The sequence below is a fragment of the Camellia sinensis genome, chromosome 1, assembly GCF_055761805.1.
Source record: "Camellia sinensis isolate YWXY chromosome 1, ASM5576180v1, whole genome shotgun sequence".
NCBI classification, from domain to species: Eukaryota; Viridiplantae; Streptophyta; class Magnoliopsida; order Ericales; family Theaceae; genus Camellia; species Camellia sinensis.
The window spans coordinates 137,510,718-137,529,613 of NC_138961.1; the positions used below are offsets into that span (position 1 = coordinate 137,510,718).

The 18,896-nt window shown below is 40.8% G+C and overlaps 1 protein-coding gene across 1 annotated transcript in view; it reads right to left on the reverse strand.

Annotated features, from left to right (window-relative positions):
• Window positions 1–614: 614 nt before the first annotated feature.
• LOC145820052 (uncharacterized) overlaps window positions 615–18,896 on the reverse strand; it is a 43,348-nt gene continuing 25,066 nt past the window's right edge. Inside the window, exon 5 of the mRNA XM_082914499.1 lies at window positions 615–734. Coding sequence (XP_082770625.1) covers window positions 615–734 — 120 coding nt within the window. The remainder of the gene's footprint in view (window positions 735–18,896) is intronic.

Genomic DNA, 18,896 nt, shown 5'->3' on the forward strand with positions numbered 1-18,896 from the left:
AATGTGATGCAATTGCTCTGTTGGACTGAGTTGTGGCTGCAACTGTTGTAGTTGTTCTGTTGTTCTGTTGTTCTGCTGCAGCTGTTCTGTTGCAACTTGAAATATTGTGTTTGCTTACCGTTCAGAGCAGTTCTTATTGAATTGCTCACTTTTGTGTTTTTACCATTTTGTAATACTGAATTGCTCACTCCACTGGAAATATGGGTTTCAAGGAGCTGTTAAAGAGCTGTTCCTAAGCTCTAAATAGTGACTTTGTTGCTTGGTTTGTTTTACCGTGCTACATTACAAGGTAAACAAACATAGACATTTAGATTAAGGTTTGTTAGTAGAAAGATTGTGTTGAAATAGATACGGTAATGCACTTTAAAGGGCTTTAAAGTAGGTTGGGGGGGGGAATTAAGAAGATTAAGAAATTCTAGGCAACATACCTAGGGTTAGGGAAGAGAGCTTTAATTAATTTAAACATATATAAATATATATCTAAAGCATGTTCTCCATTTGAATCAAAAAAGTTCTTAGTTTTATATACATTAGAACAACTCAAAATCGCAAAAGAATTATGTCTCCGCAAATTTGAAAACTAAAGAATTTTTGTGAAACCTGTTTAAAACCTTCTACAAACCATTTGGAGAAGCAATATCATTAAAATGTATACATATTACATTGTTTGACTTGGGTTCCTTATCATAAATGTTATACATTGCAAAATATGGTTCAAGAGCTTCAAAAACCTTCTATAGAAGAAGGGCCAACGTTTATCAAAGATGATGCAATTGTTCAAGTGTTTGGTCCAGAACAGTGTGGCAGTGTAAGAGGGCTTGGATTTCGAGCATTTCCATTGAAAGTTGATTCATAAGCATACCAAAATCAAAATATGAAAAAACTAAACAAAAAATTGTTGCTCTTAGAACAAGAACTCTTGGAGATGAAAACTGAAATTGTAAAAGGAAAATGCAAAATGAGGTTAAAAAAAAATGAAGAATGTGATAATATATGTTATATTTATTGATGTTTCATAAAAGTTTAAAAAAAAAAAAATCAATTAAAACTCGTAGGAACCAAGCGAAGATGCAATGGGCAAGAAAAATTTTCATGGAGAAACCCAGGTAGCTTTTTCTAATTCTCTGTCTTTTTTCTAATTTTATGAAAAGAACTACACAGTCCATAGACTTCTTATTTAAATTTAGGGTTAATTACACTTTACCCCCTCGTGGTTTGGTTTAAAAACACATAAGCCCCTGTGATTGAGAAATGTACACATAACCTCCACGTCATTTGGACTGAAATGTAATTTCACACTCTGTTAACTGTTTCTGTTAAAAGTCCATATTACCCTTGCTTTTGTATCTAATTTTCTTCTCTAGACCACTATGCTTCTCTCTTTAAAAAAGAATGACCCACCCTCTTATTTCTTTATCTACTCTACCACCAATACTTCCCATTTTAGAAACCCCTCTCTTATTATAATTTCTGTTATACATGTATGTGTATATGTAAGCTCATAAAATGCCCCAAGTTAAAAGCATATAGATTGAACAATGTAAGGTGCTTACTAGCCTTTAATGATGCCTTCAAAACTAGTGTATGTTCTCTTTTGAGCTAGCCATGTTAGTTTGATTTGGTATGGGCTACTTTGGGTGTATTATATGTGGATCTCCATGTACCAGTGGTTGGTTTAAATGGTTTGTAAAGATGGATGTAAAGTTGGTGAACACTAGTTTCGGGTGGTAATTGGCCATGTCCTTGGAAAATTGATGCTTGGTGATTGCAGGTGGGTTGTTATTGGCGTATGAAATGAATAGGGAAAAAGAGAATAGAAATGAAAGATAAATAAGAAAAAGGGAAAAATACGAAAATAAAAAGAAAAATAAAAGTAAATAAATGAATATGAAGAAGGGAAAATCTAATTTTTGTGAGAACCACATTTGTAGAAAAAGGAAAAATGAATTTTGTCTGGAAGAAAATAAAGCAGATAGTGGCCTATCTAATATGCATATATGAAGTACAAATTCACATGTATGTATATGTGTGTGTGAGTGTGTGTGTATGTGTGTGAGATAGAGTTGAAATGGATGTTGAAAGTATCATGGTTGCTACCAACCATAATTGTTAGACCAGTTGCAATGACAGGAAATGAGTAACAGAGGGAGATGATGAAGTCAATGTGAAGATAAAAGAAAAAGTAAAAAGTTAAATAAGGCCACTATGGTAATTTTATTATCAGAATTCATTAAAACAAAATTACCATGCGCCTCAGTAACAATTGACCCACATACACTGTTATCTTTAACAAGTTCTATCAATTTTGCAATTCAATCCAAAACATAAGGCATTTATGTGTACATTTTTAAACCATGAGGGGTTTATGTGTTTTCGAGTTAAATTAGAAGGGGATGAAGTGTAATTAGCCCTTAAATTTATTATCATAATGGGTCTCGTGTACATTTATTAAAATCAGAATTGCTTGTCACATGTGCTTCCCATCTTAGATAGAAGGATATTTCACAAAGTTTGTAAAAAATAAAAAATTGATTAATACTTGTAGGAGCCAAGCAAAGGTGCAAATGGACACTCACATGGAGAAACCCAGGTAAAGTTGCACATTTCTCATGCTTGTGGTTTTGCTTTCTTGCTTTTCTACTCAAGCTTGTCATTTTGTATATGGATTACATTAAGATTCTAAATTTGAGTAAACAAATGTTTATTGCCATTGTATTACAATTTTTTTAGGGTGAGGAAAACGGTAGAGGTAAACATACAATGCACGGAGGTGGTGAACGTAAGATGCACTCACAACAAAATATTTGGATAAATTTTGTATGGCATTATTAATTTACTCATTTGCATTTTTCTAGTGCTTGTGCTTTTGTTTGCTTACTTTCTTTTTTGCTCAAGATCTTTTGTCAAATTTTCATATACGTCCCACATCGTCTACTAAATTTGAGTAAACAAATATAACTTGATACTGTATTACAATGTTTTTAGGGTGACAAAAATAGTGAAGGGGATGAAGATATTTAGGTAAATTTTATATGGCATTAATAATGACCTTAATTTTGTCTTCAATTCATTAGTTTATTTTATGTATTGCTTTCCTGATAGTTGCATAACGCAAATGAGACTAAAAATGGTGGATCCTTGGACAATGCCAAATGCAAATTGTTAAATTGGAATGGAACAAATGGGGTGGTTGAGGAAGGCACAATTGCATCAACATATTCTAAAGCATGGGTACATCACATGCCTCTTGGCCCTAGGTGTTGGAAAGTATGGGTAAATCATGTCATAGTCAATGTGCCCCTGTTTCACTCTAATTGTGAGATATTTGTGCTTGAGGATGCTATTGGAAGCATTGTTGCTTGGCCAACACATTTCATTAGCTTTGACTTTGAGTAGAAATCCTAACATCTATGGATAGTTTTTGAGGACTTTGATGAATAGATTTCTATAATCTTTGAATAGTTTTGGGTAATGTTTACAAACTTATATATGTACAGTTTTGGATGGTTTATAACTTTTTGGATAATTTAAAACTTAAGGATAGTCCTTTTGGATGGTTTTAAACTTGCGTTTAGTTTTTGAAAGTTCGGAATGTATATATTGACAATTTTTGAATGTTCATAATTTATGGATGTAGTTTATTTTTTATACTTGGAACAATATTTTGGTGGTTGATTGATATTTTGTGAAGCTTGTTTGTAATGTTAGATTGTATAAAATAGGTCAAAATAGAGCCTGCTGAATTAAAAAAATAAAAAAATATAAATAATGCACATTCTACGGCAAGCAAATTGGGCCATTATATGAAGTATTCCACAGCATTCCATGAATGACGTGGTATGTTCTCCTTATCTACGGCAGGCTGAGCAAGTCGTTGTATTACGTATTTTACAGTGCACAATCAGTGTTGTTATTTGTCCCACCAAATAACGGCATGCAAAAGTAGTTGTAAAAAAAGTAAAAACGACACACAAGATCTGTTGTTAAATAGTTTTTAACGACATACTATAACATGTCGTTGAAAGTGAATGACTTTCCATGAGTGGTCATAATATGACATGACGCTGCACGTCATAGAATAGTATCCACGGCATGCATTCGGCGTAGTAAAAACACTTTTTTCGTTGTATTGACACTAACAAGTTTTTTAGTGTATTACATTGGAGTGTTACGTTTAGTAAAAGTACATTAAAGAGTTTTTTAGTGGTACATTAATTGGGTGTTACGTTTGAAAAAAGTACACTAAGTAGTTTTTTAAAAATGTTATGTTGTTACGTTTGAAAAAAATACACTAAGGAGTATTTTAGTGTGTTATATTGGAGTGTTATGTTTGAAAAAAGTATACAAAGGAGTTTTTTTTTTTTTTTTTTTTTTTTTTTTGAAGTGTTACATTTAGTAATTTCAACATTATGAGAAAACCCACATTTGTTCGTCAACACATAACACAAGCCCGTTTATAATTGGCCCTCTATGTAATTCATACTAGAATGGGACCTTTGAGCCTATAAGGAAAAGAGAAGACTAAATAGTTTGTAGGATTACAATTTGAGATTTATTGGTACTTCACCCCCCCTTTTTTTAAATGTCAAAAATTCATTAGTTGTATGAATGAAAAATGATATTATCATTACTTTTATATTGAAATCTATATCTTACGTTTGTATCTTTGTATCTTCATATCATCTGCATTAATTTTGATCTCTTTAATTTTACTAAAAAAAGGTTAATATACTTTATGTTAAAATTGCAACTCATTATAAATATATATATATATATATATATATATTCAAGTCTTAAAGAAGGTTAATACAACTTTATTGTCCAAATAAGGGAATGTTTTTGCTTCTGACTTGTAATAGGTTATGAAAATTCTAGAAACTCTCAAGATGTTGATTTGTGATTATGATTTAATTTTAAACAAATGAATAGCAATCCCAATGAAACAATCAACAACAAATCGGTACAACGATTTAACGTGGAAAAAAATCACAATTGGACTCCTCTAATTGTGATAAAAAATCATGGGTCAAAACCACAAAATAATTCACTAAGAAGATAAAAAGGAATTAAACATGGGAACACTCAGTTACCTATGAATCTACACCAGAATTGAACCGAACCCGATGTGCCTCTTCCACCACCATCTTCAACTCGAAATTGCTTTGCCCAACGTTGAATCCACAACACCGATGTCAAATCCACGATGATAAGCCATTTCGGAATTGACCAAAGCTTCAGGTCCAAAATTTCCAGAATCCACTGATGAACACATATCTCTTTTTATGAATTAAAAAACAAAAAACAAAACAAAAGCAACCCTTGATATTTGTCAATATGTAGTTCGTTGATTAATCGATCACCTTCTATATATCAAGGAAACTCATATAAAAACAACCTCAAATATAGAACACTTTTTATTTTACTTCTCTTTGAGAATCTGGACGGATTCAACCCTAAAACGAGAAAACGACACACTTTATAATTAACAGAGCTGTGAAGACCGCTCGAGCGGTGTGACAAAAAAGGCAATGCTCACATATAGGCCAATAGCTAGAGTGCAACATCCACCGCTCAAGCGACAAAACTTGTCTTCTAGAAGTTCAGAACCCAGGCAGAGATACTTGATGAACCACTTCACCTCTCGATCACACAAAAAATCGCTCGAGTGGTCAAACAACTTTGACTTCCCTTACTTAGTTAGTGAAGTGGCAAATAAGAAATGCTCAAATCAAGATTTGAAATGTCAGCACAAGCTCTTCTACACAGGCACAACTCGGGTTGGATTTGTATCTAAACTCTCATGACTTACAGATACAATAGAGAGAATAAAAGTACAACTGAAAAAAGGTTTGTCCAACGAGATTGCCAATTACAAAAACCTAACAGGTTACAATCTAGGGTGATGCATTACAAACACCCCATTTTTGACAGCCCTTAAGACTTGGGTGCCTCAAGTTGATTACTCGAGGATTAAGGCTATGTTGTGCAATCGCTCAATTTCTTGGGCAAGAGAAGCTTCAAATCCGAACTTTACACCCCATTTTTGGACCAAAACTATTTTGACCAAAATTATTTCAGACCTTAAAACCCTCTCTTTCAAAATATTTTTGAAAATGTTTCTACGATGTTCCGAGGCTCACATTTCGTTAAATGTTGCGCTTTTCGGTAAACCAAGCAAGGAAAAAGTGAAAATAAATGAAAGAGGGGCGAACTCTTTGAAAACTCTTTCAAAACACCATATTTAGAGGTTTGGAGTTGAAGAAAATAGGAGAAGAGGGAAGAAAACTAGTTGAGAAGAAGTTAAGCATCAATCCGGTTAGGACCAAAACCGAGTAGCCTTCGCTAAAATAGGCATATCTTTTTGCAAACTTCAAATTTTGATGTGAAGCTACCACCATTGGAAAGTAGACTTCTGGGCTTCAATTTAGACTGAAGAATGACCTGAAACAGAGTCCGGACGAAGGAGATATGCCTGTTTGAAGTCGGGGCCATAAACTACTTTTTTGCTTGCTGGCCATTATTGGTGGCCTGCTGTCCATTTTTGTGGCCTGCTAGCTACATTGTTGGCCTACAGGCCATTGGTGCAAAAAAAAAAAAACTCAGATTTTGCAGATATTTTCCTCCAACTGTCTCCCAAAACCTCTAGTTGTCTGTTTTGTTCATATTTCGATCTGAAGCTCATATATTGGTATATATAGAGGACCTTCTCTATTGTTTTCAAGGTTAAAAAATTTTGGGAGTCTCTTTCTCTCTCTCTCTCTCTACATTTCTCTCTCTCTCTCTTGAACTTTTGTGCATATAAGTGTAGATACACTTCAAGTTTGCCTATCAACCCTTAACCAAAGTTGCTTATCTTTGGGCTAAGATTACTTGGGACCCTCTTTGAGCTCTAGAAGGTGGTCTTGCCTTGATTTATTGCCTCATTTGTATCTTCCCTTCAAGAGGTATAACATTCCCCTTTTTACACTTGTTTTGCACACTTGTTTTCCCGTCTCTTTCAACTGTTTTTGGGCTGATTTTGAACTTTAAAAAACTCTGTTTTGTGGTGCCTAAAGGTGGTGGTTTGAGGCCATTTTTAGTTAGGGGGTGGTACACCTTTCTTACTTCTTTGTTTGTAAAGCTTTTGTACCTTTGTTCACCACTTTGAAACCAACTTTTGTGGGCCTTTTAACCATTGAATTTCAAAGGTTTTTCAGTGACAAAAAGCTCATTTTGAAGTTAAAATTTGGAGGGGTTGGCCTCCCCCCCTCTGTGTCTTGTTTGCATGCTTAGTTAGCTTCATATGTTAGCATGTTTTTCTAGCTTAACTTACCACAAGTCCAGCATGTTTTAACCTTTGAAATAGCCTACTTTAGCTCTGTTTTGGGCTAGTTAGTTCATTTGAGTCTTGTTTTACATGGTTATAGTGCAATAGTCCTCGGAAGTTGGTGTTTTAGGATCTTAGACACCTCTTGTTTGAGTTGATAACATCTTTTGGTGTTATTTTCCATTCCATTTCAGCACTATAAACTCTGCATCCTCCCTCTTTGCAACACTCTTTTATTTACTTTTGAGGGTTGTTTCAAGCTTGGGATCTTTTAACCTCGAGATTGAGATCATGCTTAATGGTTTAATCCTCTTTGAGGGTTTATTACTAATGACATGATCTCTCTCTTGCCTTACATTATCCCTTGGTTGACACTTCTTTCATCTTAGAAGACACTCACCCAATGGACAAATTGATGAAAGCATGATTTGGTAACTAAAATGTGTAAATAAAATTGACAAGTAAAATTGGAAAGATAAGCATTCTTCGTGTTGCATTGTATGTGTTCAAATCAGACGTTAATTTGAACACAAGGAAAATGGGACGTTTCATACTCAAAAGTGATAAAATGTGCCACTTTCCTAGGTCTCCATTGCCCTTGATCATGCATGATAGGGTGATGGCATTTAAGTCTTATTTTGCACTCATTAAACTTGTACAATTTGGTCCCTTAGCCATTATGCATGGAAATTGCTTGATTGACGGTTTGAGGGCCAAATGTATCACTCCTCTGAGCTTGTGTTCATGATAAGGGGTGATACATAGTACAAACAATCTGTGGGAATGCCTCTTATTTGTCCTGTTTGCTCTCTGTTACAGCAAGAAAATGAGCATCACCAGTGGCCGATCGGCCTCTGCTATTGGCCGGCAGGCCACCACTGTTGGACGGCACCCCTGGCTAGTGGCCGGCCGGCCACCACTTCTGGCCTGCCGGCCACCAATGAAAATTTGGCAGAAAGCTTGTCATGCAGAGCATAGTTGATTTGGAGAAGGAGGACCAACGCATAGGGTGTGTAATAGAGGCAATTGGAAGCAAAACAACGGGTGTTCTTTGGGTGGAAACCGAGCGTGCATTGGGCATCCCTCGCCTCCCAGGACCATTTGTTTAAATTGATTAGTTAGTTAATTGTAGCTAAATAATTAATGTTGGAATTATTTAAGTAGAGTAGTTAATTAATTCATGTTGTAATTAATTAGCTTAGTTGCTTTGTAACTAAGTAGTTAAGTATTTAGCTAATTAGTTTGTTTTGTAATATTTAATTAGCATAGATAGTTAATTATATAATTGTTGTAATTAACTAGCTTAGAGTAAGCTTGTTATTCATTCGAAGTGTTGTAATAATTAGCTTAATTAGCTTAGTTTAGCTAGCTAGTTATCTTTTACTCATTCAGACCCTCCTTCGCGAGGGTATAATGTTATAATAAGTGTGCGTGCATGTGTGTATGTCTTCCAACCCCACGTCTTTCTTCCTTTCATTTAATCGCTTTTGATGGTTAGATTAGGGTCATGTTTCAATTAACATTCCTTATGCTTGCATCCATTCATTCGGATTACATGCACCGTGGGTCGGCACATTAGTCAAACTGCATTGCAATTTCAATAATTCTTTGAATACGTGTTTAAATCGCATATTGTTCGAATTATTTTATATGCCATATTAGTAGCCGAGCCTATTAATTGCATATTACATGTGTTGCATTAGGCATCTTGTATAGTTAGGAATCATGCATAGTTTTCTAACTCATATTTTCCTAGCTCGAAGTACTAAGTGAGTTTTTATGTTTTAGCATATTTGCATGATTGTGAATGTTGCCATGATTGGCATGCTTGCCATGAGGTTATGTGCTTAAATGCTAAACTGTTTGAATGCATGTAGATGAAGGCTTGTTGTTTGAATTGGAACGATTCAACCAATGCGCGTTTTAAACCCACTTTGTTGAGTAGCAAACCATATTTTAAACCCACTATGTTTGGTGGCAAATCCGCAAACTTTAAGCCCACTTGAGATGGCAAATTCAAACTATTTTTGCAAACAAACATGAGTTGAATTGTTCCAAATTGAGCAAACTAGTCTATACTTGCTTGTGTGCATCACGTAGTAAAACTAGTCTAATAATCAACAAGAGCACATAATGTTTATAAAAAATCATATCATGATTAGTAGAGGCTGATCTTTGATCGGGCGAGTGGGGGTGCTCAATTCATGACTTTCCCCTCTCGTACCTAAGTTCCCGAGCCGAGGCAACTTTGGTGATGACAGACACGTGGCCTTTGGCACGAGTCATGGGTTTCCTAAATTTTCTCAAAAATAAAATATTTAGGTGGCGACTTTGTATCTGACAAAACAGTCTATTTTTGACATTTTTGATCCTAAAATCAATTTTCCAAAAGATTTGTCAGATTTGGACTTTCTGGTGTTTATCAATTTCGCATTGCACTTGTGAGATTAGATTCAGAACGACGAGAGTTCGAACTGTAGGGCTTTCTTTCACACCTTCAAAAAGGGGCTCAAAAAAGGCGAGCTACAGTTTCTGGCAACTCTGCTGGGAAATTGAGAGAACTTGACTTGAACTCATGATATGTTATTTTGTCTACACTTATGTGTTTCTTTGCATTTGCATTTGCATCAACATCTGCATCGATGCACCTAAGTCACAGTGTTTCCATCTGCTGTTCCTGAACGGTTTGCTGTAGGTTCACTTGGAAAAGCTTGCCAAAAGGCTGACCGGTTGCGGTCTCTGCCACGATGGGAACACAACCCTTGGATCTAGGCTACCACTATACCGTTTGATCCTTGTAGACACCCCATTTTTGACCGACCTTAAGACTCAGACGTCGCCAATTGAGCGCTTGGTGATGTTGCATAATGTGCTCGTTCAGAAGTTTCAGAGTCGCGGCCGTAAGCCCTGCCTCCGGACTTCCGAACCCTTTTCTGTGCCTTGTCTCGGTTTGCGAACCAGACTCGGTTTTCTCTGTTTCTTTTCCTGAAGGGAGGGAGAGGTCCCGTAGACCATCTCTCAATGTCCGTAGGCTACATTTGGTGGCCGTAGGCCATTTTGCCCATTTCGGAGTCCGGTTCCCGATTTTCGGAGTCGTCAGGCCGTGTGCCTCGGTTCGGGACCGCTTAACCATCTCCTATTGCTCTGATTTTTGGCATACATCTTATTTCATCCATTTTGAGGGACACTAGGGGCTGAGAAACCCACTTCGAGGTCGAATACAATTTTCGGTGCTTAACAGCCCATTTCCGGGACCCCGAACTGCGTGTTTTGGCTCCGGAACATTCGTTTTGCAACGGTTTTCGCTCATTTTTGGCAGGTACCTCTGTTTTATCCCGAGGAAGGTCACTGAAGGGTGGGAGGCCAGCAATTGTTGCAGCAACCAGTTATCTCTCCTCCCGAGCCTCCCGGCGCCCGTTTTTCGCACTTCCGGGCTAATGTTGAATACCTTAGAGCTAGCGTTGCCAACTTTCAACCACGTGTCTGTGATCTACACACCTGAGAGACCCCTAAAAGTTCATGGCCGGCCATTAAGGTCACCTGACCCTTTTGACCCCTTTCTTCCGGGCTAATGTTGAACCTCTTGGACCTTTTTTCTTGAACTTTGAACCACATATCTGTGATCTACACACCTGAGAGGCCCCTAAAAGTTCATGGCCGGCCAGTAAGTCAACTTGACCCTTTTGACCCCCTCTTTCCGAGCCATTGTTGAACCCCTTGGGCCCACTTTCTGGGAATTTCAATTACATGGTTGTGTTGTACACACATAGGGCTACCTCCCCAATACCTGGCCGGCCAGAAAAGCTGGTTGACCCTTTTGACCCCTAGCCGGCCGGCTAGGGGGTGTGGCCGGCCGGCCACCTCCAGCAAAAGTGAGCGGCCGGCCGTGCTCTCCTCACTGTACCCTTTCCAGCTGTGGGGCAATATCCCCCAGATATTTTCTGTATCCGGGGGATATTTTGGGAGAGAGGATTCCTCTCCAACTCACCCCCCTTTTACACCCCTTTCTTGACCTTATAACCAGCTGAGGGTCTTCTTCATGAGGGTTAGAAAGATTCTTCTCCAAGGACAAACCCTAAACTCCATTGTCTTCTTCTTCAATTCTTCAAAAAACCCTAAGTCTATAATCTTCATTCCTTCTACACCACCAAGCTCCACCACCACCATCTCATTTCCAGCAGCTAGGAGGGATTCCTGAAGGCTAAAGAAGCTGCAAATCAACCCAAGAAGTAACAAAAGCTTGGATCTTCAAGGGTAAGTTACACTTTGATCCTTTTGACCCTTTCCTTTGATCTATTTCTAAGCCTCATTTCTTTTTGGTTTCAAGCTTCGGCCCTAACTGAAAAGGGCTATATTTTGAGCTCATCTTCACTTCTCATTAAGGGCTCAACCCTGTTTGAGCCCTCCATAATATACTTGCTTCATTGACCATGTTGTATGTCATGATTTTGCATGCTATTTTTTACCCATGAGCAATTTATTTTCGAGCATGTTATAAACTGATATGAGGCATATTTTGAGCCCCTCTTCAACATTGGAGAAGGGCTCAACATTGTTTGGTGTTTCCATATGTCACTTGTAGTTATATCCCCTATTTAGCCCCATTTTTGCATAAATTAATAGCCCTCTTTGCTTCTGTTTTTGGACCTTGGTCCGAACTGAAAGTGGTCTTATTTTGGCCTATACTTCATGTTTCATTCACACTTTTTTTCTGTTTAGTGATTATTTTATACACTTCATGTTTTAGCACCTTTTGAGCCTTATTTTGCATCATATTTTTAGCATGTTTGTATACTGATTTTGAGGCTTCCATATACTGTAAATGTTCATATTTTTGGTCCATCTTCAGTGTTGTAGAAGGAAATGTTTCAGTTTGAGTTTTGCTTATACCACTTGCTTCATTACCCCTCTTTTGGCCCCTATTCTCGCATGCTATTTTCGCCATACCTATACTTGCTGTTTGGCCATATTTATAACTGGAAAAGTGCTTATTTTGGGACTGTCTAGCTTCTGTCTTTGCATTGCATGTCCATGTTGTGCATGTTTAGTATGGCTATAGGCCATTTCGGGTGCCTAATGTTGCATTTCGGGTCATTTCCTTGCATTTCATGTCATTTCGCTTCATTTCGGGACTGTTTTCCCCCATATTTTGTTGCTGAAATTCCATTAGCATGCTTGCATATCATTTTTGCCATGTTTCATTGCATTTTATCATTGCCTCGGTTTGCGTGCCCGTGTGCACGCATTTCGAGGCACTCCGTTTTTATCCGCTGGCATCCGATGTAAGTGTGGCTGAGGCTCACTCATGTTGGTATAAACCCACTTGTCATTTCCATGCCATTTCATTGCATTTTATCATTGCCTCGGTTTGCGTGCCCGTGGGCACGCATTTCGAGGCGCTTCATTTTCATCTACCGGCATCCTATGTGAGTGTGGCTGAGGCTCTCTCATGTTGGTATAAGCCCATATCATGTTCTCGTGTCATTTGCATTGCATCTGTCATCGCCTCGGTTTGCGTGTCCGTGTGTACGTACTTCGAGGCACCTCATTTTTATTGCATCTGTCATCGCCTCGGTTTGCGTGCCCGTGTGCACGTACTTCGAGGCATCTCATTTTCATTGCATCTGTCATCGCCTCGGTTTGCGTGCCCGTGTGCACGCACTTCGAGGCATCTCATTTTCGTTGCATCTATCATCGCTTCGGTTTGCGTGCCCGTGTGCACGTACTTCGAGGCACCTCATTTGCATTGCATCTGTTATTACCTCGGTTTGCGTGCCCGTGTGCACGCATTTCGAGGCATCTCATTTTCACTGCATTTACCATTACCTCGGTTTGCGTGCCCGTGTGCACGCATTTCGAGGCATCTCATTTTCACTGCATTTACCATTACCTCGGTTTGCGTGCCCGTGTGCACGCATTTCGAGGCATCTTATTTTCAACATCCCGTCACTTTCTCGGTTTGCGTGCCTGTGTGCACGCATTTCGAGGCATCTCATTTTCATAACTTTGAGTATGTTAGGATTGTATCCTAGTTGCATTTCATGCATATCATGCACATTGCACCATGTCCGGAATAGGAGTTAGCCCGGGCACGGGAAACGAGGTACATTTCGTACTCCGAGTGACGGAATGTGTCTCAATTCCCCAGTCACCGACACTCCGGATTATCCATGATGGAGTTAGGTTTTAGCTGTAGTTTCATGTGCATTCATCCTATATTGAGTTGTGCATTTCGACTCCTCGGCCATCATGCCTCGGTATGCGTGATTGGTGGCACGAGGATCGAGACATGCATACATTTGTGCAAATACATTGCTATGCCCCTTTCCTGCTCTCTGTTGCAGCAAAACGCAGAATCAGCAATCTTCCTGGGCTTGGCACGGATTTCAAGAAGAGGTGTAAACAGAGGCTAATTGGGGCATTCCGGTGGATTTCCGCGCAAGACAGTCCGGACATGCATCATCCATCAGAAGCAAGACAGTCCCTGGCTTGCACGCCAGTTTATTTGCTTTCTAGTTAATTCATTAATTAATTAGAATTCTGTAATATTTTGGACTGTAATATTCTTTTATTTTGGGGACTGTAATATTTGGACTGTATTATTTATTTGGACCCTCCGAGTGAGGGCACAACTGTAATAAGTGTGGGTGAGTGTGATGTATGTCTTCCAACCCCACGTCTTTCTCCCTTTTATTTATCCGCTTTTGATGGTTAGATTAGGGCATATTTTAATTAGCATACAGTATGACAGCATGTTTGCATCATTCATCTGTATTGCATGCATCGGGCTCGGCGCATCATACTAACTGCATTGTACTTTCAATACCAAGTTGAATACATGTTAGTTGTAGCATTTCATATGCCATCTTAGAATAGCCGAGCCTACTATAGTTGCATTTTGCATGTGTTGCATTAGGCATTTCTGTACACTTAGGATCATGCATGATTTCTAATATAGTTTCTATTTTGGCTTGGAGTACTCGGTGAGTTTTATGCTTTAGCATCCTTGCATGCGTGTGAGTGAATGCCATGATAGCATGCTTACCTTGAGGCTATGTGCTTATCTGATATATCTGCCTGAATGCCTGTGGGTGAAGGTTGGGTTATCTGAATTGGAATGAATCATCAAAATGTTTCAAGCCTACCTACGGGTAGCAAACCATTTTCAAAAGCAAACATGAAATGTTTTGTTCCAATTCGGGCGACCCGGTCTATACTTATATGCTGTGAGCATCACATAGTAACCTAGGCTAATAACCGGAATAAGAACTCACAATGTTTTCAAAAATTGATATCATGGTTAGTAGAGGCCGGTCTATGACCGGGCGAGCGGGGGTGCTCACGAAGTGACCTTCCCCAATCGTACCCAAGTTCCCGAGCCGAGGCAACTTTGGTGATGACGGACACGTGGCCTTTTGGCACCGAATCAGGGTTTCCTAAATTTCCCAAAATAAAATATTTAGGTGGCGACTCTGTATCTGGCAAAGCAGTCCATGTTTGGCACTTCTTTCAAAAATCAGTTTTCCTAAAACAATTTGCCGGATTTGGACTCTTTGGTTCAGATTTAGAACCGTGACTGCAAAAGTCGAGTCCGAGCTGTAGCGAGGTCCCCCGCGGGCTTGTTACAGTTTCTGGCGACTCTGCTGGGGATTTAGAGAACTTGACTCGAACTCATGATATCTGTTTTTGACTACACTTGTGTGTTTCTTTGCATTGCATTTGCATTGGTGCGCCTAGGACACCGTGTTTGCCATCTGCTATTCCTGAACGGTTTGCCAGAGGCTTGTCTTGTCAAGACATGACCATAAGGCTGACCGGTTGTGGGCTCTGCCAGTATGGGAACACAAACCCCGGTTTTACCGGGGCACCCCTTTTGACCATTCGACCTAGTGCATATTCGGATCCATAGTGACCATTCTAAATTAGGACAGGTTGCTTACCCGTTTATAGGTTGTTTGAAACCGCTGTGTGCATAGTGAAACCCTAGCTCCTGACAAAATAGGACAGGGAAACCCTACCCCAAACATAGGGGTGTTTTGGCTCTCACTTATCTGTTATGTGCTTTAGAGTGCGTCTCTACAGGAATGCATGTATCAGCATATGAGTTTGGGCAACAGGCCTGCGGGCATCAATTCAGTATTGTCAGTATCAGGCCTGCGGGCATCAGTTCAGCATTGTGGGTATCAGACCTGCGAGCATCAGCCAGTATTTGAGAATCAGTTATCTGCGGGTATCAGATTCAGTTTTAGGGGACAGTGATACAGGGATAATAATCAGTGTTTGAGGACAGTATATATTTCAGCTTATTGACTATGTGTTGTTATGCCCGACTGTGAGTCTTGCATGTTACTTTAAGCTGTTATGCTGCCCGTTTATCTGTTTATTTATTTCCTTTTCGCTTTATTTATCTTTTGCTAGGTCAGTTTTAGCACGATTGCTTCCAACCCAACAGGCATTCCCCAAGCACCTTGGACACGAGGTCGTCGACTCCACCGATCTGAGGATCTAATCGACGGACAGCCAGTGTTCCATTCTCTGCCCCCTGTTACAAGAAGGAAGCAGAGAAAACGCAGTACATCTGAACAGAGAGCATCTGAACAGTGGTATCCTTCATCAGTGGACAATCGGATTGAGGTCCCCATTGAGACAGATCTATCGGTAGTTCAGACAAATCGAAACAATATGACGGCACCGACAGGGGTTGAGGATATGATACGCCAGATGCAGGAAACCATGCGGGCTATGCAACAAGATGCCGTCCGCCGAGATGAACTCGCTAAGCAGCAAGCTGAAATTATGACTCAGCAGGCTGAACTGATTACTAGACTGCAACAACAGAGTACAACATCTGCTTCACACCAGATTCCTCCTCCAGCAGGAGCCCCATTACCTAAGAAGGCTTCTGTTATTCAGGACGTCCCTCCTAACACCCAGAATACCGTACCGGCTGTCCAAATTCTGCAAGAGGACACGAGTCTTCCAACGGGGCCTGTCCCGCCCCCGATTCCACCACAACTGTCCAAGGTCCACACATCCAATCACCCGGACTCTCCATCCGAGGTCGAGGTTGATCAAACAGCTCTGAAATTGAGCAAACTGGAGAAGCTTTTCAAAAAATCCCAAGGGGCTATGGCTATTCCGGATATCGGAGATGGATATACCGAGGAGGCCGTGACGCTCCCCGATAGATTCAAAATGCCACAAATAGACCGTTTTGACGGAACCGGCGACCCCATGGTCCATATCCGACTGTTTGCGGATGTCTTGCGGCCAATGGGCCTTACGCGACAACAGAAGCTCTCATTATTCGGCCGAACCCTGTCGGGTGTGGCCTCCCATTGGTACGCAAGATTATCGGATGAGGTGAAGAAGAATTGGGACGAGATGGCTAAGGCCTTTGTCACACAATATTCGTATAACACTCAGATCGAGATCACAACCCGTGATCTTGAAACAACAAGGCAAGAGCCTAAGGAATCTTTCTCGGACTTTGTGATCCGATGGAGGGCAAAGGCGTCGACGATGACTTTAAGGCCCACTGACAGAGATCAAATCCGGATGATTGTGCGCAATCTCCACCCCAAGTTAATGCAAAGAATGATTGTGGTCCCCTTCCCTACTTTCGCAGATTTACATGATATGGGAGTGCAAATAGAAGATGCTATGAGGCAAGGCCTGTTTGACCAGGACAGAGAACAACCGAGGAGGACCTTTAACCGTAACAACAATGCAGGCCCGAGCGGCGCTGCTAATACAAGAGCCTCGGAAGTTGGCATGGTCACCACCACTCCCCCTCCCCCTCCAAGGCCCATGACTGCCACACCATTCTCCGGCGCGTCCGGAAGTAACTCACAAAACAACCAATTCCAACCCCGGGGCCAAAGAACCTTCACCCAACTATACATGCCCCTGTCCAAGGTTCTGGGAATACTGATCAGGAAAAATCATTTAAAACCCCTGGAACCAAAACCATTACCAAATCCACTTCCCCCCTCATATGACCCGTCAAAATATTGCGCATACCACCAACAACACGGTCATGATACCGACCGTTGTTACAGATTACGTCATGAGGTCCAAGATCTTATTGACAAACAGGTAATTGCGCCTCCTGATAAACCTAATGTCACAACTAACCCTCTTCCACCACATAACCAACCTCCCCCTCCCAACAGAATTAATTTCATCCAGACTGGGGTCGTGTCTTACGATCCTAGCATCTATATTACGCCCACCCACCTACCCAAGCCGGAGGTGCTCCTCCCCGCTTGCACTGACCTTTTGTGCATGGTGGACGTCTCCAAAACCCAACCGGAGCCGGTGGTGGTGACCATCGAAGACAAGGCAGGGCAGATTTTAGGAGAGAATGAGTCTGTTAAATCTGGGACTGGGCAGAATTTTGCTGAGGGAGCTTATGATCCGAGCAGGCACATCCTATCAACGAGCCGAAGTGGGCTAATTGTAGAATTTCCCGAGACAGGAGAACTGTGCATGATCCGAGGGGATGGATCTGGGTTATGGGCAGATGAGCCGACAACCGTAGAAGAGGACTTTGTTAACTTGCAATTTCTCGATGATCAGGAGCTGGAGGATGCATCCATTAACTGGAATGATTATGAGGGATCAGAGGAGGCCACTGGATGGCTTGAAGATCAACCGGATGCAGTGGGGGAAGCCCAACCAGAACAGAGCCCGGCAGGGGCAGAAACATCACTTGTGGCCGGAACGGCCGAAAATCAAGTTGTACCGCCGGAGAGCGCCGGTATTAAGAATTCCGCTCAGGACATCGGCATTACGGATGTGGGAACTGTTGAACAAACAACTGTACTGACGCAGTTGGAACAAGGAAAGTTTGAGGAAGCTGAGAGAGCCAGAAAGGCGAAGGGCCCTGAGGGGACCGAAAGTGCTGTGTGCACAAAGACAGACAATGCTGCGAGCATTTGGACAGAGAGCACTGAAAGTGCGAGTAGACTGGAGCCGGACAGATGTCTGTTGGCTGCCAGCGGAATGTGGTGGGAAGATGACGATTTGTGTCTTGCCCACACCGATGAAGACTGGGGAAATGGCCAACCAGATGATACTTGGTATCTTGATGAAGTGGACCACATGACAAGAAGTGGGCGGTACTTCAAGCCCCCACACCTAGACCAACCCGAAGCATCAGGGAAAGACAGAGAAGCGGAGAGACAGAAGGAGAAGCAGATTGAGGATGAAGCTGTGCTGAAACAGTTAAAGAAAATACAAGCAGACATCTCCATCTGGGGACTGCTAATGGCATCACGAGTGCACAGAGAAGCTGTCCTATCTGCCATGGACAAGTCGAAACTTTCCATAGACACCACGCCTGAACAGCTGGTTGGGCTGGTTTTTCCGGGAGGAGGTTCCCCGGCATTAACTTTTTCGGACAAGGAGCTACCGCCTGAGGGCGCAAATCATAACAAACCTCTCTATATCTCTGTGGAATGTAGAGATAAGTGGATACCGGTGGTACTTGTTGATACCGGGTCTGCGATTAATGTCTGCCCAACCAGAACGGCATATGCAATCGGGTTAAAACCCGCGGACTTCATCCCAACCACCCAAGTGATCA